Source organism: Struthio camelus, chromosome 18, assembly GCF_040807025.1.
Source record: "Struthio camelus isolate bStrCam1 chromosome 18, bStrCam1.hap1, whole genome shotgun sequence".
Lineage (NCBI taxonomy): Eukaryota > Metazoa > Chordata > Aves > Struthioniformes > Struthionidae > Struthio > Struthio camelus.
Genome location: NC_090959.1, coordinates 1,453,315 through 1,480,600, shown reverse-complemented (window position 1 = coordinate 1,480,600; position 27,286 = coordinate 1,453,315). Strand labels below are relative to the sequence as shown.

Here is a 27,286-nt window from a genome sequence, read left to right as displayed (position 1 = left end):
CGTTGCCTCTTGTCCTGTCACTTGGCACCACGGAGAAGAGACTGGTCTCATCCTCTTGACACCCTCCCCTTCAGATATTTATATGCATTGATCAGATCCCTCCCTCAGTCTTCTCCAGACTCAACAGGCCCAGCTCTTGCAGCCTTTCTTCAGAGGAGACATGCTCCAGTCCCCTCATCATCTTTGGAGCCCTCCGCTGGACTCTCTCCAGTACTGCCATGTCTCTCTTGTCCTGGGGAGCCCACAATTGGACACACTACTGCAGATGTGGCCTCCCCAGGGCTGAGGAGAGGGGCAGGATCACCTCCCTCGACCTGCTGGCCACACTCTGCCTAATGCACCCCAGGCTACCTTTGGCCTTCTTGGCCACAAGGCCACACTGCTGCCTCATGCTTAACTTGTTGTCCACCAGCACTCCCAGGTCCTCCTCTGCAGAGCTGCTTTCCAGCAGCTCAGCCCCCAGCCTGTACTGGTGCCTGGGGTTATTCCTCCCTGTGTGCAGGACCCTGCACTTGCCTTGGTTGAACTTCAGGAGGTTCCTCTCTGCCCAACTCTCCAGCCTCACCAGCTCCCTCGGAATGGCAGCACTGCCCCTCTGGTATATTAGCTAATTCACCCAGTTTAGTATAATCAGCAAACCTGCTGAGGGTGCGCTCTGTCCCTTTGTCCAGGTCATTGACGAATAAATGGAATAGGATTGGACCCACAGAGAAGACAGAACATAAGAAAGCATTCAGCACAAAAAAAGCCCTGAAATTTGTTCCTAGTTAACCTCACTAATGAATTCATCAACTACATCCATCTGTACACAATATTGAACAGACTCTACTTCCATGTACACCAAATATGAATCAATTTAAGAAGTTTTTCTTAACTCAAGCTTTAATACCTGTGCTTAAAAACAACTGAATTCCACTGAGCTTATTTTGTGTTGGACTGACTATAGCTTCTGCCTTGGGTTCTGCTTATAAACACAAAATAGAAGCGCTGGCAATACCAATATACATACCAACAATACAGGATTCACCATTTTGTTCTTACGCTTTCAAACAACTCAAGAAATACACCAAACTTTTGTAACAGATGATCCCAGCTAGCAAACCTTTCATTTTCCAGCAACCAGCACACTACCCATTTCTTGTCAACTGCTTAGTTTAATCCCATGTCCTGCAGTTACTACCCACATTTCTTCACAAAGATTCCTCTCTTCTCCTACGGTGATCCCTGCATGCAGAGACCATCAAACATAATGCATTCTCAGATTATTTGCTTTTCAGAGGCAGCCTATAATATTTCAGATTTTGATATGAAAAAGGCGACTCTGGTAGAGAGGTAGTTTCAGCATCATTTTAGAAATGCGTATCAAATTAAGAATTCTAATGTGATTCTATATTCCTCAGCCCTGTGGGGTCCTAATAGCAAACATAAAGCAAGGCTAATATCATGAAATGCACTAATAGGCATTTTTATTAAGTTGATATTAAGTGAATCCCATGAGAAGAGATCAGTCTACAAAAATTTCAGTGAATATGGCCTCCTTCCAACACACCACCAGCACTTCCACGGACCACATCAGCCTCATGCCACAGCCCAGAAGCCCTGTAGAGAGCATAAACAGTCACAAGTTTTTCACCATTTCATGATTCCTGAGGTTTGGAGAGGGGACAGTTAGGACTAGCATTAGAAATTTTCAAAGGCAGATAACAAATCAGTATTCTCTATACCCTGGTTCAAGTATCTGTCAGCATACAACTTGACTGATTAATGACAACTTTGGGAGAAGGGTGGCTAACTGAACTAGCATTACAAATTGGACATAAAACCTGACACAAAAGGTATCTGCCAATTATTAATAAAAATAAATTACTGAGTATCAGGAAAAACAAACAAAAACACACACACACACCTTTCCGCCAAACTGCTCGGGCAACTTGATAGAGTCCTGATAAGGAGCGTCTATGATCCATCCAATAGCCTTGATCCTGGGATGAGAGCTCCAGGGAAAACAGACAAGCAGTTCTCTATGCAGAGAAAAATAGATGGTGTTGTTTTCTAACGAGTGCAATACTGAAGTTTTTAAGCTGCGCTGACATGGATCAAATCCAAGTCATGACGAGAGGTGAGCAGCTGCACAGCTGCCAAGACAAAAGTACACAAGAGTTTCAAGTAACATTGAAGAACAGAAAACGAGGATGGCTTTCCGAGCTCTGACTAGAATTGATTGAACTTGACTAAAACAGAATAGGTGTGTGATAACTGGTAAGCCTAAGACACTATTGAGTACAAAGTTATGTCTCAAATCAATTTATTGGGTTGCCTTCCCCTGAACTCCGAAGCTGCGGTAACACCAGGAAGGTTAGATTTTTCACATCTGAAGAAGGCCTACTAGTATAAGTGCTCTATGAGTTCAGTGACAAAAGCAAGCCTTTAGATATTCCTAAAAACTGGCTAACAAAATGTTTCAGTCCTGAGAAAGGACAGCTCTCGTTTATGATAACAAACGTAAATTTAGGATAGTAAAGACACTGTTAATAAAGCACAAAAACTTCACAAATCAGATTGCAATTTCCAGCAAAAAATACAACCAAGACTTCAATCACCCTGTCTTCTCTACTGCAGCTCTTTCTCCTCAAGAACAATAGAAAAGTGCCATCTTCAGGGAAATGACACCTTTCGCCTCTAAGTTCACCGTTACGTTGCTCAATATTTACCTCCAACTCCTGCACCACCAACATCCCCTTTAATCACACCCTAAGAGCTTTGAAAGAGGCCTGTGCACACCTTTATTATATATCCTCTTCCTTTTTGAGGAAAAAGTAAACAAATTATTTGTTGAACATCTTTGGCAACATCAGTGTTGACACAATCTGACATTGCTGCAGCCCAATCCTGTATTTCAAAACGCTGCTTCTAGCACAAGCTGGGAACACCACACGCTTGCCTTTGAAAAAAAAAATATATATGTATGTATATATTCACAATCAAAACTACCTCTGGACAGGCAGTATATTCATAGCCTGCTTGTTTTACGCAAAAAGCCCTCCTAACTTAATGAGAAAATGAAATAAAAGATCTTTTCCATTAATTCTAGCTTGAGCGCTCAAGACAAGATTTTTGTGCTTCAGCACATTACTGACTTCTTTCTCCCATGCTTTAATACCAATTAAAATATCAACATTTTAACTACAACATATATACCTATTTAAATACTACATATAACTAGAACTGGATTTCAAGCAACTGCTCACGCAAAATAGCACTGGATTAGTCCTTCCACTAGCATTGCTATACCTTCACCATATCTGTAGCCATGTATTGCATTTTGTCACCCGCTTTCCCAGCGATTTGAGCTAATAAATATAGCTTGTTTGATAATAAAGTATTTACATTCAAGCTATTTCACTAGCATCTACAGCCAGCCCTGTTTGTGTTTCACTGTATGATTAATTTTGCTTTGAAAACATGATATTAACTTGTACGATACAACACAGCAAAACCAGTACTTTCACCCAGCGCTAAAGAAAACATGCATGCGTTTGAGGTGTACTGGTATGATGTGCAAGTTTCAGGCAACACACTAGCTCAGGTTTGCACGCTGCCCTAAGAGATTTCAGTCAATAAAAGCATGAAAAAACTGAAACATCAAACGCTAATCACTAAACATGCTGTATTCTGGGACAAATATGTCCATATACAGATTTTCTGAAGCTATGAGAATCAGGACACTAAAGACCAGCCCTTCAAAGACTGCCAACCCTACCTTGTGAGTCACTAGGATTCTATTTCAAATAGTAGTTCAAACTCCATCCTAAATAAATATATCACAAACTAATGCCTGAAAACCAGCTGTAAAGGTAAAATCCTAAAAGAGTTACCTTTCCAAGCTCTTCACACAAAATAAAACTCATTCCAAAGTTCTTCCTAACACATAAAATCAGGAGATCACAAAAGTTCCCAAGAAAGATTAATTGAAAGCAATTTAGGGCTTTGGAGTCAATTGGCTTAACCTAGAATAACAACTGCAATTCTAGAATGGCTCCTTAACTTTTCCCACCAAATCAGATTTTTTTTTTTTAAATTACTTATATATGCTCTTATTCAGCTGATCTGCAAACACTTATTAGTGAAGTGTAGGTGATCCAATAACAAAAAAAACCCAAAAACCATGAAAAACCCACAATCTGCAAAAGCTTATTACTGAAACACAAAGAAGGATTCAATTTAGAGAGGGGCTTAGCTGCTCAACCACCCCAAAATTAATAATCCCAAGCACACCATTTCACATTGCAAAATGTCTTCTTTGCCTTTCTCATGTGAACCTGGACTCTTCCCCTTAAAACACCAACTACTCCCATCTCAGGTACAAATAGCTAAAGATTCTCTCCATGCCCAAAATAAAGCAATTAAGTTGGTTATGGGTCAATCCTCCATTTCTGTGTCTGAACTCCTTAAAGAGAGACTGAAGACTACATTAAATTCTTCCTTTTTTGGTTCTGTAATTATACTGCAACCTGACCTGCAAATACCTCAACATACACCTTCTTACTTACATGTCCCCATGATTTCTGAGGCGATGTCTTCTTGGCATTTTCTTCCAAGTCCTCTAGCAACCTCTACCTTTCCCAAATATTGGGATTCTAAAAACATTCTGTACTCATTCTAGAGCCTGTATGATTTTACCCATTCCCCTTCATGACATTACTCAGGTGACTTCAAGGCAAAACTCGTTAAGGCACATCTGTTAACACTAGTACACACTATGAGCATCATGAGGAGTTCAGAATAAGAAACATATTAACAGAATATTTTACTAAAAATCTTTAGTTATAACAAATTTATACAGTTGAAGAATTTTGGCAATCCCATGTTACTGATGAAGAGTTGGCCACATTTGTCTGTATTGCACTGCTGGATGAACAGAAAATAAAAATTGGTTTGAGCGTCCCCACGTGAATCTCTTTAGAGCATTCTGGATTGTCCTGGAGTTCTTATTACTGCGCAGTGGCAACTCTTGCTTAGAAAACCAGTAAGGAGATAAAGCAGAAGAGACCTTTGAAGGTCTGCTGCATTACAGAATCACACTTGACCTTCCATTATGGATTTTAATCTTAAATCTAGTTCCTCTTGAGATATGATCTAGAAACAAATTCCAGTTTTGTTTTTGCAATGCTTTGAAAAATACTGATTTCCTAAATTTATTGTCAATTTAACCTAATGCCAACACTGTCTTCCAGCTCTTTTCTTTTGAGCTTTTTTAAGACTCCCACCCCTCATACTAAGAGTCACTTAGTCACTTACTGAATTATTACCACCTGCATGTAGTATGAGCTTCTTCAAATCTCCATCCTAATCTCCTGCAGAGTAAAAAAGCTTAAAAAAAAAGCAAACAAAACCCCAAAATACTTAAGATCAAGGAAGTAGATCAAAGGAAAGGAATTAATAAGGGATTTTAAAAAAATTTTTGCTCCCCCCCCCATTCAGGCACACAATAAAAGTACTCAAAAGACTGGGCGAGGAAAAATACCATGAAAGCATAAAATGATAACCTTGGGTGCCTTTTCTGTTCACCTCTAGAGGCACCTTCTCCGGCCAACCTACCTTCCCACAAACACAAATTCATCCACTAGAACTGCAAGTTCAAGCCCATTCAAGTCATTCCGCTTGTCTCAGTGCCAAGTGGGCCAAAAGAAACATACCCTCTCCCTCCATTTCTGCTGAGGGATTCCAGACAGGAAGTGGGGAGAGCTTCCACAACCACAAACAGATCCTTCCTGAAGCGTTTCATCCATGTCTACCTACAACGTATCTACTGCAATAATTTTAAACCTGCATACTAAGAACTCTGTTGTCAGTAAGTTTAAATTTGCTATAAAAGGTGTTTCTACATTCTTGAGAAAACGTTTAGGCCTCTGCAAATTAGGAAGCTGAAAACCCAACGTTTCAATATCGGTGAGCCTTAGATTCTCACACAGATGAGTGACTTCCGTTTCTTAAAGTCAAATAACTAAGCCGGTTCCAATAGTTTTAAAAATAAATTTTACCAAATTAAGACAATTAAGTTCATTCTTTGAGGAAACGGTATCAGGAAGGTATACGATGAATAACCTAGAGCAAATGTAACAGCTGTAAAATCAGGAATTGAAATATATTTACTGCAGAGTAGAAAGACTTGGGAGTTATGACCATTAGGTGGAACACGGAAACCAAAATCCAGTCACAAGTCCAATGTTCTCTGGACACCAAAGCGCTATCTGTGCGGTGAAAGAACCGCTGAATGATTGAGGCATGCAGGAAACCAGGACAAAACATCAGACAGACTCTGTGCGTAAACAGTTTCTGTTCATTCAGGCCTTTTATCTGTAGCAAGCGCAGTAGTAACAGGATTTGAAAAGATCACTAAAAGCTTGAAACAGTATCTGTTTTCAGTTTATACAGATAAATGACCTTGGAGTGCGGGCTGCTCTTTAAAAAACCTTTGAAATAACAGGTTCTTGCTTCCTTCTCAACTAGAGGAGAGTCACAAGAACATCAGGTACTTATGACACCACACCACGGCCTGTGCAGAACTTTGTATTATGGCGATTCCTCTTGCCTTTCACCTACCAGTTAGCAATAAAATAATGAATATGACCCTAGTGTCATCATGAGTCAGTCACTGTACTGAAACAGTTTCACAGACATCTCACATTATCTACAGACTCATACTAGGATTATATTACATTGATTTAAATATTTTTATTACTTTTGTTTAAACAAAAGTATTTTTATCATTATCAGAAAACTTGCTCTTGTTTCATTCTGAAGTCATCTTTACAGGCACAGCTAAGGACAAGTTTTAACAGGGAAAGTTTAATGCTAAAGCACAAGGCATCCAGCTGAAGGAAAACACTGAGTTTTCACACTCTCCCTTCTGCTGCTTGTATAATGGGGTAGCCAATTATTACCTCCTACTCTCAAAAAACAGTATGGCATACCACTTGCACTGCGAGGAAGAACTACCATTTGTTTTATAATCTTAATAAAAACATGATGCAAGTTCTCCAAAGGAAGGGAAAGGAATTCAGATGACAAAAAGCCTTCCAAAAATTCAGGACTATTGTGCAGTATACTACTAAGGTGTTGTGCATGTAATTTTCTTAACACTTGAAAGGTTTTTACTTTAAGATATGCCGTTAACAGCTGCATCCAGTTTCCTCAAAATGCTTTTATATACCCAGAGGTAACATCACTGACAGAAGTAAAGAACAACAGTTGTTTTTAAACAACACCTTAAAACAGACTTGACCATCAAAACCAATCCCGATTTAAAAATCTCAGAAAACACACAGAGATTTTGTGCTCAAACTTGGCTGCTCCTATTCAACCAACAGCAAACCATTTAGAGCAATTATACACATCACACATTCTATCACAGTAGTAATTCTGTTTAAATTTCAGATTAGTTTAATAGAGCAAGAACTAGCTACTCACAGTTTTATTCTGCTCTTTTTCATACACAAATGCAGCGTTGAAGTTTCCAAACCACAAACATTACTCATTCAATTAAGGCACCACATTGGTCTTTTTTATTAAAGCTTAAGAGTGAAAAATTTGCCTCAACTTTAAACCTAAAGTCACTTCAATGAAGTTAAAACTGATGTGCCATTAACTTGAGAACAAAAACATTCTGCCATTGACTTATCAGTTATCACGTGACAAATTAGCAATACAACACCCCCACCCCCCCAATACACACACTTACCTCACCTCTTAGAAGCACTTAAGTCCGCAGATGCAAAGCTTTAAGTGCTATAAAAATCACTCAATTTATTCGTAGAAGACTGGACCTAAACTCTATAGCAATGCTGGAATGCAGACAGAACTGAGGACAACTGATTTAGTAACATTTAACAACTCTGCCCCCCTCCCCTTTAAAAAGGGGATTTTCCCTAGTATTCACTCCATGGACTGCCAGTGCCTACTTGCACTTTAATTAGCCACTTCAGGAAAGCTAAGTGTAACCAGCTACAAAAGTGAAGAACATGGTATTTATAGAAATTGTCATTTTATTAGAAACATTTGCGTAATAATGAAATGGTATAAGCAACCATCATTTTACTTTCAAGTTAAGCATCCTGTTCAAACAAGCAAAGACCTTCCGCATGCTGTATCCATCTTCCTGTCAAATCACATAGCAATGCTTTGGTTATATTGCTCAAAGCAACAGTTTTGCAAATGCTCAAGTTATGGAGTGCATTCTGGCAAATACCATCACAGCGAGAAGCTAACTAAATAAATAGGTGCTAAACAGATGCTTGGAATCTTACTCCAGAGCTGACAACAATCCTATCAATTTTAACATTAAGAGGGCACACAATCAAAATTACCTAAGAAGAATTATTGAAGCAGTTTAGGTTCCAATTTTACTACTATTTTTCCTCCAAAAAAATCTGCCTTCATTTCTAAGTGACAACTAGCTTTCTACTGTCAAGCAGAGCAATATTGCATCTACATACAAAAAGACTCAGATATAATGAGAAATAGTTGAAGTTAAACTGTTCAAAGACACAAAATAGCTAGCTGGAAGCTTGACCTACCTTAAGATGGTCAAAATTCAGAGTGATGCTCTCCTATGGATTGTTTAATAAACACCATAATTATAGTGTTAATATTCCAAAAGGTCACCAAGCCTTCCACAGGCAGCGACAGGTCCAAAAAGCCAGACTATGCCAAACGTGAGTTGTAGGTAGGAACAATTCCCAACTCCCCTGTGCAAGTATGTCAAGTCTTAAATTTTCCATTTTAAAACTTAGAGGGAAACTGCACTTCCCCAGCTGTATACTGCATATGCAAAGAAAATACCAGTGGGTATTAATAGGGTAATAGGGTGGTCACCCCCACCCTATTTCCTAAAGTTGTCCCAGTAGTGATTTATCATCCAGTGAATGAGAAACAGTCTAGTTCATTGGTAATTCATCAAAAAAAAAGACCTCCCCAAAGTGATGGTGGGGAACAGTGAAGTTAGCCTGGAAGAAGTAAACAGAGAATTATGAAATTGATTTTATGGAAATCAGACTGAAAAGGAAGTATCTTCACTGGTTTTGAAAGCTTACTTTATTTTATTTGGGGAGTAACCACTAAGACTATCTGAACTTAAGGTTCTACACATAAGAAGATACAAGAGAAGAACAGCCAGAAAGGAGTGACCTTTGATTCTGCAGAAGCACTGAAGGAACTTAGATCAGAACTCATGTGGTTGATTCTCTCCTAAACCACCCTGCTGTGAATACATCCATAAGCGTAAGAATCACAACAAAGGGAACTACACAGAAGTGAGTGCCAGTGAGTAAAAAGAAATCACAACTAAAGCATCCACCCGACACCTTCATTCAGTCTGGAGGAACGGAAAAGAAACAATTTTAGAACTGCCTTTTTTTTTTTTGCGCGCGCGCGTTTGGTATTTATACTCATGAGCCAAAAGCATCCAAGTCAGGGAGGTGGGAAGCACTCCCTGCACAAAGAATACCCCAAAATTCTACATAGTAACAAAGCTCTCCTGAGAAAGCTACTGTCAGAAAGTCATCTATGTAGGAAAAAAAGAGCTACAGCATACCCACCTGATCATAGGCTAGGAAAAGAAGAATGCAGGTTCACTACACAGCCACAAACCTTAATCACAAATACATACTACAGTGGATAGACATTTTCATTCTGTGGGAAAGCCAAATCTTTTAATTACAATCGAGTTCCCACTACTGAAAACATATAGGAAGAGCCTCCTTGAGCGTACTCGCCTTTCAGAAGCATTTAACTTAGTTTCACTTCCTCTTCTACCAGGACGACAAGTCATTTACTCTGCACACAAACTCTAGCTAATGTTTCCTAAAACCATGCAAAAACATACACCCACAGAACAGAGGGGGAGCATCAGCAAACATGCAACTTGTCAAAGAAGGAATGTAACTGACAACACTGCTTTCAGGCCCAAGGCACTGTTTCTGAAAAACTCTTACAAACTTTAGAATCTTTTTATTTAATTTTTATTTAAGACCTGTGTGAAATCCAAAACATGTAAAGAAACATAAAACTAGTTTTATGTATGTCTCAAATTAACACATCCTTTTTAGACACAGACAAAAAATTTCCTGATATCCCAGGCCAGTTTCAAAACTGCTTCCTTTCAAGTAGTTAGCCTACCAAAGATCAGAACTGATATTTTTTGCTTGCAGTAGACCGCGTATTAAACAGGAAGTGCAATCCTTTGATTCAGGGTCTAATCCACTTATCTGGATAATCATTCTAAAACAGCTGCTATCAAACAGTGGTCCATGGTCCAAATAGTGACTTTAAGTGGTCCATAACACACAGTCATTTGAATTTCACAGACCAGAAAGTCAACATTGTTCAGAGGTACACATTGGTCAGTAAGACATTTGAGGGCATTCACTGCTGGAAGCAGTGCAGGAACCCCTACCTCAAGAGACTGAAGAGAAAATGAAATACAGAAACTGAAATCGTGAATTACAGTTAATGGGCCATTTGTGTGCTTACAGTAACCGAAAAAAAAAAAGTGTTTTCTAGACACTACACTCCCTCGTGCATAAAAACAGCCCCAGAGAAAAAAGCTAATAATTTCATATGTTCTAAGAAGTTCATAGACAACAACTTAAGCACAGAAATAACAAGTTAGCATAACAGGCCAACCTGCATGTTCTTTAAAAGTGAGACATTCAATACAAACTGGCATTGGGACTATAGTCTATTTTTTGCATTGATCTTCCTCTCCGCTCACAACAAATTCAGAACATAGATATTCAAGGAAAACAATAATGCCATGAAAAGAACGCTTACAATTAAAAAAAAAAAATTCTCCAATTCTCTTAAATCCTACAAATCCTCACACCACTCAAATCTGCATTTAAATGTGGCAACAACTCTTCACCAATAAAGAATTCGCCTTAATATCATCTGTTATTTATAAGAATCTACTTGTGTTACTAAAAACAAAATCCGATTGTGACATTCACTTGTAACTGCTTGAAAACTTGGTAAATGTAGATTTAATATCACACTTACATTTAACTGTCACAATCCTTTCATGTAAGCCCCAAGTTTATCGTTGAATAATTCATTTTATTCATACTTTATCTTGTGTACGAGAGGAGAAAAAACGCGTTCAACAGAAATCATGAACAAAGCACTTAGCCACTAACACTTGTAAAAATAACAAGTGGCAAAGCATCGCTTAAGGAACTCCTCGAAAATATCAGCTTAGCGAGTTATATAAACAGAAGTATCAAGTTTTGAAAACTTGAAGAAACTCAGTATTGTTCCAAAGAACCAGACCAGGCAGGATATCAATTCCTGATGTTCAAAGCATCAAGGCCAAAGCAACTGTGAATTTAAGCAGTGGCAACTAGCTGACTCTTTCTATTGCTACCTCTTTTTAGCAAGCAGCCTTGAGGTATACAAGGGAGGGCAGTTACATATATTTTACAGAAGACCCCCTCAAACGTTCCACCCCTTATTTTTAAGGCTGCTTATGAATATAAACGTCTGCAAAAGAACACTTTTTTTCATCAAACTAGCAACAGTCTGTTAACGTCGGGGCAAACAGTTTATCATAGGAAACAGTTTATCATATGAACATTCAGTTTAAGGCCACTTCTAACATGAAAGTGAGTTACTATATAAAACTTTTAACTGATTTTCACAAGTAACACTTGATAATGAACTTTTACCTACACCTGCCTTGAAAGATTAACATAAACAAATATAAGCATTTGGGACAGCAACCTCAGTGTTTGTAGAGTATATACTTAAATTCCAAATGTGCTATGACTCCCTACTCCTTTCCAAGGGCCTACTCTTGACGACGGATGTTTACTAATTCATCATGCTAAAAGATACAGACCAGCAACTGCTTGGCAAGATGAAGAGCCCCTTCCCTGCCCCAAAAACTCCACTTAGGCATTCCATCCACGTCAATGATATCAACACCGAAGGCTTTTTGTATTGTTTTACACTAAAAAGGGAAAGGGGGGGAAAAAAGCAGGCATTTAAACATCTTTAGACCATACAGAAAATTAAAAATCAGAAAATGAAAGATTTCCAAAACAAACCTGCACTTTTTAGAAAGTCCAAAGGAACAGGCATACAAGCACATGTCACAGCACATGCTATGTCCAACACAAACACTAATAACCCTGTATCCATTACCAAGAGGATCAAGATACATGTGAAATTGAAATAAAGTAACAGAACCGTGCATCTAATTCCAGATACCTGTAGTTTAATTACATTTCACAACAAGGCACGCATTGCTGTGATTCATTTAAACTTGAAATACAATTATCACCAGTTTCTGCAAGTCAACACACACTAACATCTTAAATCAATTCTGTGAACAATGAAGCCAAGTTTTCCTTTTCAGTAATTTTATTCTAATGTGAAACATGAAGAAACAAGCACCCAAATAATAACTGCAATATAGTATGAAATTTTAATAAAAGTTGTTTAAAAAACAAAGAGCAAAATTTAAAAAATAAACTGAAAGGCTTGACTCCTAGTCACACAGCTTTCTGACATCAGGAAGAATGCTTTCAGACTTTCAAAGAAAAAAAAAAAAAGGAAACAAAGATCTGCTGTTGAAACATTACTCCCAAAGACTGTTGAAACGCATAACATGAAGCTTCAGAGACAGACAGTTTTATTAACAGGAGGCTTAATTTTAAACAGTATATACAAATCACATTACTTTTCCAAAGTCGGGACCACCTAGTAATCTGTCAAAACAAAATTATGCTAATGAATTACAGAAGCATCTGTGTAATGCGACCGCCTCTTTATTGAAGTACACCTTTATACAATCCTTCCAAACATTCCTGTACTGTGAAATCCTCTCAGGATGCAGCGCTGCACAGGTTTTCAAATCTCTCCTACACACCACATGAATAAAACTGTTGCCACTTGCACCTCTAAATTTTGCCTGACCATACACTTCAGTGTTCCATGATATGCAACACCAAAAGGCACTGTTTTTCTTTGTCCAAAAAACAAAACAGTTTAAAGATTACTATGTTTAAGTACAATGATTTGCCGGGAATAGCAGGATTTTTCAGGCAATGCCCAAGTCTTAAAATTTATCATAAGCCAAGCGAGGATGAACCAAAGTTCTACTTTTCACTTGTGTAATTACTTCCTTTCCAATTCTGTTTTTCCATGAAAGGTTTTACTGCACAGCAAAGAAAATGGCAACTCTTTACAGACTTTGAATAAACAACAGCACAAGTTTATTGCAAAAATATATAGTAAACTCAGTATTTTCAAGTTTTGGAGAAAAATAAATTTTATCTCTGAATTCACCCATAGCAGTAATCCACAACAGAGTTGCTGAAGATAAAAGCTTCTTTCTTACATAAACTAATTTAAAACTTTAGCTGGACTCCAATCTTCTACTAATAATCACCACTTTGGTTCTCTTAACAGAGATTCTATGCAAGGAGTCAAAAGACACATGAAAAATACAACATCAATATTGAACTAGTGTCAAAGATCCTACCCCAACTGATTCATGTAATCCTAACAAATCAAGCTACTTAAACAATGATGAGTATTTTCAAGTTGTTACTTCTACTGCAAATGTTTTATAAGTGTACTATAAAACTCATATGATAATGTTCGAGGTTAGCTATACTTGTGGCAAAAGTCTTATTCTGCACAATTATAATTGCAATATATAAATAACTAAAGGTTATTCCACAAAGAACAGCTTGAATTTTACAGAACGATTCTGCTCATACTTAGAGGAATTAGTTTGGTAGACACATCAGCAATGGGCATAATTCAACTGTTCATACAGTGAAAAATCTTGGAAAAAATAAAGATACATACACAAAACAATTAATCTGTGTACACTGAGAATTCATTCAGTTGCAGAGTAAAATCAGAACTTTAAACAAAGCTTTGACCTGTAAACAAAGCAAATTCAGCCAGCTTTTAACCAAATCTAGAAATAGCTAACTATTTTACAATGGCTTGCAAGAGCACCCACTAAAGAACTTCACTGACTTCATCTATTTCCCTTATCCAAAACTACATAAAACCAATCTAGATTCCTTGATAAGCATTGTGTCCAGTATAGTTTACCAAACTTTCTATGGTGAATAAGAATCTGTCTAGCTTCTCCACACATTGGTACTGGGAAATCCACTGCACATCTATCCGTGCAGTGCTTCTTACGTAAATGGCTAACCCAGTGCTCTGTCTTATCAAAACAAATCTGTTTTACAATTTAAACAATCCACAGGTTCTATCCTGGAAATACTATAAAAACCAATCCGGATGCATTTATCACAACACTATGAGTATCTATTCTACAACTACTTCATATTAACAGCTACCCTAAAACAAGTTTTACTTTTCTGGAGCCTATAGGCCTGTCATTTAAATCAACAACAGCTGCCATTGCTTCATCACGAGACTCAAATGCAACCATTGCTTCTCCTGTGGGCATGCCTTTTTCATTGTATTTTAAGCACACTGAACCAGGGATCACTTGGTAACCATAAAAGAAATCCAAAATTTCATCCACCGAAACAGTAAAGGGCATATTTTGCACTTTAATGACAGTTGGTCCTGGCTTCCCAGACCCTGTTGCAAAACCTGGGGGTCCGCTAATATGTATATTTCCCGGTCCAGGTCCAAACCCTGGAGGTCCACTTAAGTGCCCAAGACCGCTTGCAATTCCTGGAGGGCCGCCGCCAAAGTTGGGGGGTCCACTTAAATTGCCAGGACCATTACCAAAACTCTGAGGGCCCCCTCCAAAACCTGACGGTCCACTCAAATTAGCAGGACCACCTGCAAAACCTGGGACCTCAATAGCTGCACCAGGTAAACCGCTACTTGCAACTGAAGGTATTCCTGGTCTAGACTCACCAAAGCCACCTATTCCAGGTGGCGGTAGAGGGGGACCAAACGTGCTAGAGCCACTAAAGTTACCAGGAAAATTAAACGGAGGACCATTGTTTGCTTCTTTTGAACTTCCCCCCAAGAAGGCATGTTCATCCCCACCAGTGCTTGGTGCTCCTGGCACAGCTGCATTTCCTTGTATTGGCATTTTCAATATCTTTTTCCCCTGAGACGGTGGGTTTCTCTCAATTTCTCTCATTTCTTCTACAGTAATCAAACGTAAAACAACATCTCTTCCATTCAGTTTTTTACGGTGCAAACGCTCTGCCTTACGAGCATCATCTTCAGTTTTAAACTGAACCAGTGCTTGTCCTAAACCTTGCCCATTGTTATCAACAAGAATTTGTACAGAGTTTTCTTCTACTGCCAGTCCCTCTAGAAACTGAAGGATTTCCATTTTTGTTATATTGTATGGAATATTAGATATATGCGCACATAATTTAGGTGAGCCTGATTCTCCCTCAGCATTCATCATGATTTCTCTCTGGTCATAGTTGAAGTTCTGCAATCTTTTACGAATCACATCTATCTTTTCTAACATTGCCTTTTTAGTAATAGGATGAACTTGAATAAAACGATTCCCTATGTACTGCTTATGATGACACAAAGCTGCTTTGTAATCAGCTTCATTCCTGAACTCAACAAAACCCTCTCCAATTGCCTTCCCATTAGGTCCATAAGCTATATAGATGCTGTCTTCAACTATATCCAGCTTTTTAAAAAAATCTATTACGTGTTTGTTCTCTGATTCAAAGGGAAGACCTTTCAAATAAACACAGAAACCCTGCTCATGGGGAGATCTTGACCGTGACCTTTTCTGTCCACTAGGAGATTTGGACCTAGAATGAGCCTGTGGAGGAGGGTGAGATTGCCCAGAGGGACCCATGGTTTGCTTGAAAGTTATGTGGCCTCCAGCAGCCACCCACTGTCTCTCTGTTGCAGGACTAACTTCAACATAGCGCTGAATCATCAGCATTCTGTTTCGCTTCAGTGCTTCAAATGTATCTTGAGGAGAAAAAAACTTAACTAGTCCATTTCCATTATTTCGACCTACATGATCCTTCAGCATATGGACTGCATCCACACGGAGCCCAAGGAAAAAGTCTTTCACATCAGATTCTGTTGCAGAAAAGGGCATTCCATGAACGCTGACATACAAGTCATCTGGATTGATAGGAAGTGGCTTGACACTACTTTGAGAATTCATCTGGATAGGATTTACAGGATTTATGGGACCCATAAACAATGGATTCAAGCCGCTGTTCATATTCACTGCTGCTCCAGACCCATTCATTCCAGTGGGTAAAGGTGCTACGGGTGGAGGATTCAAAGGAGGCATTCCCGATATGGGAGGCATAGGTGTCATTGGGGGCACTGGGGGCACAGGGGGTATTGGGGGAACTGGAGGAACAGGAGGCAGTGTGGGTACAGGAGGTGGAACAGGTATTGGGGGAATAGAAGGCATTGGTGGCAAGGATGGCATAGCTGGGATAGGAGGAATTGGTGGAGGAGGTACTGTGTTCATTGGGGATGCTGTACTAGGTATAGTTGAGCTAAATGTTGGGCTACCAAAGGTACTCCCAAGATTTGGGGGTGCAGTCCCCATACTGGCAGTAGAAAACGTGGATATGTTTTTATTGCTTTCATGCACAGTAGTAGAAGCAGTTACTACACTAGGAGAAGGATTATTAAAGTTAGGTACAGTAGTAGGTAAGTTTACCCTTCCACTCATTCCAGAACTAGGTGGTGGTCCCGACCTGCTAGCATTTGCTGGTGGCATATCTAGATTGGCAGTTTCAAAGCGCCTACGACTGAGTTCTATCATGTTTTGCATTTCAGTTTTACTGCTCAGCAATAGTGTTACTTTTGACCCTTTAATTGTACCACCTGTGCGCATCATACCAAGCCTTGCATCTTCATCAGTGGCAAAAACGATGAAAGCCTCACCCAGTTCACCCCCTACAATATGCACGCCCCCATCAGGAATGGTCAATCCAGAGAAGAAGTGGCGAATGTCCATGGTCCCCGCCACAATCGGGAGACCTTGCAAGCGGATGACCACAGCCATGCTGCGCTGAAACAACACACACCTGCAGATGAGAAAAGGCAACGGCTATGTCAGACTACTGATTATGACACCATGCATTTACCTACAGACACCATCTACTACATTTGTTTACATACTCCTAACAACATCTTGCAAAGATTAAGAATGTTTATATTCCAAGTTCTTTATTCTTGTTCACTTGCTTCATATAGATTGAAGTATTAAACATTTACCAACACAATTAGTGTAAGGTTTGCACTGCAAATTCCAAAATAAACTGTTAAACTGAAACCCACAAGTGTCAGTACAAAAAACCTAAGGACAGCAAAAAATCAGAACTATCATATCAACAGTTCAATAATTAACGGAACATAAGCAAAATGAGTATTTCAGCTAAGCAAATAAAATTCAGTTACCACACATTGATAAGGTATCCATTGTACCTGGCAAAGCGACTGCCAAAAAGTCTGAACACCTATGGGCAATAAGGAGTTCTTTCTCATTTGAAAAGGGATTTTAACATCTGTCAGGTGATTAAGATGGGGAACACACAGTGGGTTATGAACTGAAATCCATTATGCACAACTAGAAACACCTAGGAATCACTAAACGCCTTAACAGTGGCCCTTATAATGAGCTTACATTTTTCTCCTAGCAAAGACAAGAGGCTGAGGTGACAATGGAGTTAGTTAACAGCTATGAACTAACCCCAAACATTTTGTGACTTGAGATATAAACCTTGTCTAGACTAGATAAACATCTGTGCATAGTCTAGCTAAATACCTTGGTTTTAATACATTAGATTTTGAAAGTCTTAAAGGCAAAGTATAATTTTTAAGAGCTGTGTATGTTCTGTCTAGCAACACCTCCAGTCTCTGGCACAAGTAAATTACTTTACCCCTGTAGCTAGTTGAGGTTAGTGGAAGCTTAAGATTAATTTCAAACAGCTAGATCTTGATGAAAGTTACCTTGTACACATTCTACAGAAGACCCTGAGGTTACCTCAGAAGGTCAACATAAACACTAATTTAGGTAATTCTCGCTTACTCTTGACAACCCTTCGGTAAAGATTGAAAACATCATAATACTAGCACAGTTCATCCATTCAGGAGCCAACCTTTTATCCAAAACAGACAGCAGCAGCTTCTTTCACCTGAACCACTCCTTCCCTGAAGCTTCTTAGCTTCCTAAGTACCAACCAGGTCAGAATCCGTATGGGAGACCTTTGAGGCTCCCACTTGCCACGCATAAATGTTGTTAATATACTCATTAGGCATTTGAAATCAAGGATGAACCAGATGACACAATGCAATGTCAAGAGGCAGTGCACCATGACCAGCTATGTTCATTAACTATCCCACATTTCACATTCAGTTAAGCATTATATCCCAGCGCACAGTTAAATCTTAAGTCAGATGCATTTGCCTGCCCAGGTTTTCCAATGAGTTTAGAGTAGAGACTCAAACTACCAGGTAAAGCCACTGTCCAACAATTTAATCATGTGACAATAAGGCTGAATTCTGTACTTAATGAAAACAATAGTAATGACTCTTATGAGGAAAAAAAAACAATTCTTTTGTTGGCACAGTGGAACTTCAGGTTACTAAACTGGGCAGTTAAGTATTTTGTTTTGTTGCCCATAAACCAGAGTTAACCCTCTCCATGCACTAATCACCCCAAAAAACATGGTAGAGTATTACAGAGCATTAGCTCACACTTAGTTGGTAAGTGTGGATGACCCTTCTCCCTCAAGGAAACAGCAGAGAAGCCCAATGGCACAGTGTCATCAGCTCTGCTGCTCTAGCTTTTGTAAATGAATACTTAATTTCTTACTAGATCATTAAAAAAAAAAAAAAAAGAGAGAGAGAGCGAGAGAGAGAGACTGGAACTTGTAAGAAAAACATGAGAAGGTATAAAAATCTATATATACACCACTAAGAAAATCCCTATTTCAGCAACAAAGGCAAAAACAGGAAGGGAAATGTATACTAAGCTTTTATTAGAGAGCAAGTTCCCCATCTCCTGGCAAGGTATAACTTCGAGGAAAAACAAAACAAGACAAAAACAAAACAAAAATCAATGTGTTCCATTTATCTCTTCTAATCACACTTTAATTTAACTTGAGAACAAAATTGGCTGCCTAATCATTTTCCAACAGCAAAATAAATGGCCCACAAGAGAAGGAAACGTCAAAATAAGAAATAGCTATGCTAGGTACACACCTAGGAAAACATTTAAAACTTTTTGCACTGTTTTAAAACTCTGCTATTTTTCAATGGTTTTGTAGATCTATTTTAAGTTTGTCCAACATTGCTATCAATCTCTGAAATCAAAGTTAAAAACTGTTTACTTTAAGGAAGTCATACTAAAGCAGACTGTAAAACAAACTTGTTGCATTACGCTACAGGATTGATTTCAAATTAGATGATCCTGAAGCAAGTGAGTGGCATAAAAGCATCCCTATTACTGCATCCATGCTTTGAAAACTACAAGAAAAGGTCGTTTTAAAAGCTTGCTAAGATGTTTGCATATTTTGTATTACCTGTTATAAAAAGCAATGAGTTTCAGAAACTTTTAAAACATCTGACTCCTGAAGTGCATCTTTCTTCTGTTAAATGGGAGATTACTTTTTCATAGTCATTTCCTTGCTAATGCAAAAGGCGTGACAATTGGATATGGCCATAAGTTGAACAAAGGCAACTTGGGAAGGTTTCTCTACTCAGATCTACTGGTTTAGAATGAGTATTCTCTATCAGAATCGACAGGCTGCTAGGTAAGCACACTTAGTAGTGATTCTGTGAATCTAGCCCAGAAGACAAATTAAGAGATGAAGCACAATAAAAAAGAATTCTCTAAGAGTTTAAGCATTTGAACATTTACGTAACTTCTGGGATAATGCAAGTATCTCAATCTTGCTCTTAATTCAAAACTTCATTAAAAATACTGAGGGACATTTTAAGTTGTTTTGCTAAGTATGCTATTTAGGTCTTAGGAAACCACTATGGATCCAGGAAAAAAGGAAAAAAAAAAAAAAAGCTATTTAGGCACTTACATTAAGGCATACAATTGCTCGAAAAACCAACCACAATGACCTCAGTATAACTGATTCCATGCATCATTCTAATTAAGTGCTTGCTATTAAGCAAGAGGTAGCAGTAGCAGGGTATTAAGAAAGAATTTTAAAGACTTCAAGTCTTTTAGCAATAAAGATTTTGTCAATTCAAAATGAAACTGCTTCAAAGTTACTCAGGATTTCAGTGCTTTGTAACACAGTATTAATGTCTCTGTGACATGAGGAAAAAATCAAATGGTGCTACAAAACAGCAAGATTTCATATACATAGGCATTCACAAATCAGATTTTTTCAAAAGGCACTTGAGTGACAATAATTTATTCAAATTTTCAAACTAACGAAAAAACACAGTCTACTCAAATGTTTCAGTGTTGATTTGTTAGAGAGGTGTGTGTGTGTGTGTGTGTATACACGTATATATAAATATATACACATATGTATGCATACATATGCAGGGACAAGATTAAGCGGCAGACATGGAACAGGCCACATGCCTATTTAGTGTATGTTGAAAGCTTTTTGTTGGACTGTTGGAGATGTACTCAAGGCTTTTTTCCTCTAAAACAGGTTATTTTCTTTTTTATTTCTTTTCTTTTTTGTTTTTAAGAGACGGGAAGCATAAAAATCAAAAGTTATACTATAGACAAAGAAAAACTACTACAGACACAAAGAAAAATTAAAAACCTGCCAGCAAACAATCTGGTTCAAGTCATTCAATAAACCTTAAAAGCATGTTTATCCATCTCAATAGTCATGCGTTCAGAAACATTGATATTGCATTAGAAAAGGGTGTACAGCACTAAAGGAGAGTACTACCTCTTCAAACTATGCATTGTTCAGTAAAACAAGCAGAAACTGGGTCATATGTATAAAACAGTAGAACAGAAAACACCAGACCAGCCTTTTAAGACATACGTATTCCTCAAGCTAAGACAAGTTTAGACTCAGCCTAGTCCTTAGGGAGTGTTAATCCACAATATCCACACGGTACATGCACGCAACATATTTGGCAGTTCTTGGATGAAGACTGGGAACTGGAATAACATTGGTGTTGTAGGAGGAATTTAAAGTATCTAGGTCATGACTGTCTAGCAATAGCTAAAACTGCAGAACGCTGGGCTTTTGGGAAAAGGCTAAAATTAACCTGTTAGATTAGGACAGCTTCAAATTAGCTCAGCAATTACTATCTGAACCCTTTAACTGCTGCAAACCTATTTAGAACCAACTAAAATACACTTTTACACTCCAACAGTTAGAAACAGGCAGACCTACGGCCTGCAGCAAAATATATTTTCAAACAGTGCAAAATAACTGGAAGACTGTTCAGGACTACCACATGCTGATGAAACAACAAAACATTAGTTTGGCAGAAAATTCCGTTTACGAGAACAACATTGTCAGAATGACCATCACCAGTGGGAGTCAAGTGAAAAGACCAACTATAGGTTATTTGACCCAGCTGTTCTGATACCAATTCAGAAGTTCCAAAAGCTTCAATTATTTCTTAACATATACTCAATAGGCATAAAAAGAAGTCTTCAGTTCAAAATCTCTTACCTGCAAAAACAGATGTTTTTTTCTTAACAAGTAGCAGAAGCCAAGCCAATCCTGTGGGCAACCAATTAAAACCAACTTTTAGACTGCAATAAAGAATAAATGGAGGCAAAAATCAATGCAGGCAACACAAGAGCAGTAACAGTCCACAAAGAACTGTTTATATAGAAAGTTCAATCCTGAGACCACCACAAGGCACTGAAACATACAGCAACCACAAGAGTGCATTTTCTAATACTCTATATCTGTATCACTTTTTGACAATTACATTGCACAGTTATTGTATAGTTTCAAGACATGAACATGTCTTCCCAAAAGACTATGAAAAGAACCAGAAAACATTCAGAGCATTTTTCATGTTTTTTCCATTTCCAATAGCTGAACACATCACTACCTTCCAAAGGCAGATTAAGAAACAAATACTTAAGAACCTGAATTTTAATAAACCTTTGCTCTATCAATTGGTACTAATAATATTCCTTCCTTCAACTGTGCTTCTTCTTACTTGAACAAAGCAACACCAGAAAGCCGCAAATCAAAAATCTCTCTATGGCTGCATGTGAACAATTTTTCAAGCGTCATACAAACTGGTGAAACTAAGTTGCATTTCACAGACAGTAAACTGAGAGGTGACATCTCTATGCAGTCACCTTTATAAAGCATATAGTAAGAATTCCTTGCTCGGATAATATCTTTTTATTTGTAATCTGCCATTTTATAATCCAACTCCTGATCCAAAACCCATTTTTTTCATACTTGAGAGCATTAAAACTGTCTTCCCGGGAATATGACTCAACAAGAAAGCGAGACATTTCAAGGAGGAATACACGTATTTCTTATTTAAAGAAGGGATGGAAAACCTCTTGCCCTTCCATTGCTTAGCATACCATCTTAAACCAAAATTTTGATTCTCTGGAAAACTACCCAGAAGAGAACCACACACTAGGAAGATACAACTGCCACCTCCTCATACAGCTCAAGCAATTTTCAGTTATAAGCATTATTAGCAAAGTGAACTTACAGAAAGAAGTACTAGCAAACATCCATAAACTCCCTAACAGAAAGGATTAAAATGAACAGAGACATTCATGGATCTTTCAGAACATTTAACAGCAGACTTGCAAATGAGAAAGATGCAACTATGCCCTTCAGACTTACATTAAAACAGCATATATGTTCAACAAAAGACTATGTATTTTAAGTAGACCTTTAAGGAAAAAAAAAAAAAAAGGCAATCCTGTATTTGGAGGATTCAACTATATACTTTCATATCTGGCACAGTTTCAAACAGTAATTTACAATGCAGGAAATAATATAATCACCTGAAGAACAGTTTCATGCAAAAATACATCTGCTTTAAGAACCAGATAGATCTATTGTGCACGAGAAACTTTCCATTTGAAAACAACAACAACAAATCATTCAAGACAGTTCCAGTACAGCAACCACAAAGTTGCATATGCGTCTTTTTTATGACACTGAAAACAACCTGAAGATCTGCAGTGCCCTACCTAAGGCGACATGCTATAACGTGAAACACCACATACACAAAACCAAGCAGCATTCTTCAGAGAAGGTGCAAAACTCCACTCTATCATGTTTAACTTCTCCATCAAACATCATCATCTATTTACACAAAGAAGTCTCAATTCTCTCATCTTTAAAGGAAAAAAAGCACACATCACCCTCATAGGTAAAGACATCCCCTCCAATCAACCTGGTGCTCAAGAGTACATTAACTAAGTAAACACAGACTAGGGTACAGCTGCTCCCTTACAACCCTGACACCATACCTCAATGACTTCACAGAAAAGAATAATCCACAGTATAATACAATAGTACTAACTATAGAGAAGAACAATCATCCAAAAAAAACACAAAGCAGTTGATGAAACAACCTTAGGAGGACTCCAACGAGGAAACAACCTGCCTACCCCCAACAGATCCAGGTGGGGAAGGACACATGCTAAAAATGAACGAGTTTAAGAAGGACTAGTGAAACAAGGGCCAAGAGTTTCCTCGAAAGAAGGTTTAGACAGATCCTAAGCGTACTTCTAGGACTCGGTTCGATTTAACTTGTGTTTATGGAACTAATTTGTATTAGTGAAAAACATCGTAGATTACTGCAAAGCAAATTCGCTAGCATTTAAAGAGCACCCCCGCCAAGTGGTGGCAGGGCCGCAGGCGCCAGGATCCTTCTTCCCTGGAAGGCGCAGAGCGTTCGCCCCGCTTCGTCCCCCGGGGCCCGGCGAGAAGCGGCCGCCGGCGCCCCCCCCGGGCCGCGCCAGCACCCGCCGGGAGCGCCCCGCGCCGCTTTCTGACGCGCCAGCAGCGCCGGCCTCCGCCAACGGCCCCCGCCGCCGCGCCCGCGCCCACCGGCCGACCACAGCCCGCGGCGACACCGCGCAGCCACCCGCCGCGGCCCCGCCCGCGCCCGCGCCCCGCCGCGGGATACGGCCCACCGCGGCGCCGCCCAGACCCGGCCGCCGCCGCCGCGGCCCCGCGCCGGCCCCGGCGCCGCTGCAAGGTCACTCGGCCGCCCCCGCCGGCCGGGCCCCGCCGCGCCTGCGCTCGGCGCGCACATACTCACCTGCCCGCGCCGGGCCGCGCAGCTCCGCGGGCGCCGGGAGGGAGCGCGCTCGGCCCGCGCCCCAGGCCCCCCCGGCCTCAGCGCCCCAGGCCGCGCCGCGCGGGGGCGTGAGCGCCGCCCGCCCGGCCACCCCGGGGGCCGCGGGCGCCATCGGGCCCGGACTGCGGCGGGGCCGCCCGGGAGGAGCCGCCCGCTCCGGCGCGACGCGGCGCGGCCCTTTGTGCGCGGGGACGCGTGCCACCCGCTCCGCGCCCGGCCTCCCTCCCCTCGCCTCGCCTCGCCTCGCCTCGCCCCGCCGCAGGGCCCGCAGCGCGGGGCAGGCGGCGCTGGCCCAGCCGGCCCCGGCCCGGCCCGCCCGGGCGCTGCCGCTCTCTTACCGAGGGATCTGTACGGGAAAAAGGGGTTAGAAAGGAGCTAAACCGCCGCCCGGGCCCCGCTCCGCGCGCCGAGCCCAGCGCCACCGACCGCGCAGCGCCACAAAATGGCCGCCACGGCTGCGGCGCCGCCAGCCGCCGCGAGGGAGGGGGCGGGGCCTGGCGGCAGGGGCGGCGGGCGGCGGGCGGGGGCTGGCGGCGCGCGCAGCGCCCCCTGCCGCCCGCCCCGCCCCGCCCCGCCCGCAAGGCGCATGCGCCGTGCGGCCGCGCCGCGCCGCGCCTCAGGGGGGGCTGTTCGCTCAGGCGACTGGTCGGTAGGTGATTTTTGTTTTAACATGATTAAAAAGCGTCCTTTGTCTTCGCAGGAAACAGAGCCCCTTTTAAAGGCAAAACCGCAGTCTGCAGGCTGAAAAGGGCAACGTCGGACTTACGCCAGTAGAAGACTGGCATCGTTGCATCTAGTGCAATAGCAACGCGTCGATAGTGTGAAACGTTTTCTGCCAATTAATTGTAGCAAAACTGAGCCGTCGGGACTAATTGCAGAGGAAGCAGGAACTTAAAAGGAAGCATGGAGTTTCTGGTGAGCAGGAGTCCTGGGAAGATGGGCTGTTTTTGACTTCCTCACTTGGGAACAGATTGCAGAATTAAAATGAAAACCAGATTATGCCGGATCACATGTCATTTTGCTTCCAACTCCCCCGTACTATACTTGCCCTTTGCTTGCTTAAATACACTTACAATACAAATAACTAGACAAACTGAAGGTGTCCCGAGTGCCCTCAAAGCAGTTGAAGAAACACTAATCAAGAGATTTCCTGTCACTGCGCTTCCATAGAGGCAGATACTGCTGCAGCTTTAATTCTCCTAATGAAAAAAAGCCTGTGTCTCTACTGCAAGGAATACATGAAACTACATAATGCATCTCAGGTTAAAACCTCTGCTCAAATGAATGTGGCAGTTCGACGATTTGATTAGCTTGGTCATTTTTCTCCTCTTTGACAGAAAGTGAGGCCAAATTACGTGATGGGGTGGTTGTCCTGCGCCGAACCAATGCAATCAGGCACAAGGCTGCTTGGCCAGGCTCCCCAGTAACTGCCATCCCATGATTTGTTTCCCTTTTTATCCCCTCTTCCTCATCCCAAATTTTTCCTTCGTTACCACCCTCATCCCTTTCCCAAAAGACTCCACTCCTGTTTGCTTTTTCCTCATTAGCACTGGTCTTGCTGACTTCACATCCTATTGGGTATTTGTGGTAAATTTGCCTTGAAAATTTATCAGTTCCGTCAAGCTAATACCTCCTTTTTGTCTTGTTAGTTGTACCCTAGGTCAAGGTGGGCCATCTGCATATTACAGAACTCCTGTTTTTCATATGTAGTATCCTGTAATTCGCTTTGTTGTCTCATCAGTGGCACAAGGCAGGATGGGCTGTCTGCATGCACACCTTAACACAGTCTATACAGAAGTAAGTGATTGAATCCAAGTGACAGTATCAATAGCAGGTTCATCATGCCTGCGAGGATCCTGGGGAGAGCTGCTCGCTGAACAAACGTGATGGGCTATAAGAGTATGCGCCGGCCACTTTGGGCCTCACGTTGTGAAACTCCGCTGCTTAACAAGCTGCTTTCTCAGCTTGGTGGCAGTGGCCACTGCTCAGCAGGCAAAAGATGTAGAATAACAAAAAGGCAGGGTTGAAGCATCCCAGATGAGAAGAACCCCAGGAATTTTGTGTGCAATGTGCTGAGTTACCGTAATTGCTTCTTGTTGCCAAAATAAAGCCTGATTGAGAGACTTCTTTCAGAACACTAGTGACATTTATTGTGTGGACCAGCAAAAAACAGGACCAAACTTCCTAGGCCTCACTAGGCTGCTCAGCTATATCTGTACTGACTCCATGAAGGGCACCGGAGAGCAAGTCCTGATGCCTGGGCAGCTGCTGCAGACCAGCACATATCCTTGCAGCTTGAGGCCAGCACCCTCCATCTCTGCTGCAGTGCAACTGGAGCAAAAACTGGCACAGATGGCTGCGATTTCATTACCTCTACAGATCAGACTGTAGAGCTAACTGTATTCTCAGCCATGCCCAAATTTCCACACGAAGAGAATATTCAGCTCGCTTTAGATTAATAGGAGCAAATAGTGTGGATAAGGTGGAACAAAATCCTGGACTGATGGTGGGAGCATGCCAAGTGACCAAAAGTACCAAGGAGGAGTTGCAAGTATGATGCAGGTAGGTACCATCAGCACAGGAAAAAGAAGGTGGTAGAGCGTCTCTGGAAGGCAAAACACTGACTGGTAGGCAGAAGGTTAAAAGATAAGGACCATTCGGAACAATGTCAAATAAGCTCCCCCGTAACACGCATGTGGCAAGCAACCAGAGAAAATGACACTGGGGAGAAGGGGGAAGAGGGTAGCTTTACTGGGAACTACAAAACTTCTGAAAGAGAGCCGATTTATCCGTGTGCTCTACCTAAACCAAAATGAAAGCAGGCTGTTAGGTATAAAACTTGGTAGCGAGGGGAAGAACAGGACATTTTACATTAATTTGCCGATTCCACATCTGAAAGAAAAATGCCTCCCTACTTGCATTGTTCTTTTGCTGTACCAGTAGTCTGAAAACATATACTGCCCTGAATACCGGGCTCCTTGTTTCCTCTACCCCTCTACCAATACCATTCTGAAAATAGCCTGAGTAGGAAGTT

General features: G+C 40.7%; 1 protein-coding gene across 3 annotated transcripts in view; it reads right to left on the bottom strand.

Annotated features, from left to right (window-relative positions):
- The window catches only part of LOC104146941 (RNA-binding protein 12), a 47,011-nt gene extending 22,281 nt beyond the window's left edge, over positions 1–24,730 (bottom strand). The window contains exons 1-3 of one of the 3 annotated variants that reach the window (XM_068911962.1): positions 24,591–24,730; positions 21,627–21,709; positions 14,390–17,039 (exon numbers count right to left, since the gene is read on the bottom strand). In XM_068911962.1, coding sequence (XP_068768063.1) covers positions 14,390–17,017 — 2,628 coding nt within the window. In that variant the 5' untranslated portion in view covers positions 17,018–17,039; positions 21,627–21,709; positions 24,591–24,730. The remainder of the gene's footprint in view (positions 1–14,389; positions 17,040–21,626; positions 21,710–24,590) is intronic. The other 2 variants (XM_068911961.1, XM_068911959.1) reach the window with 2 other exon arrangements.
- Between the last annotated feature and the right edge of the window lie 2,556 nt (positions 24,731–27,286).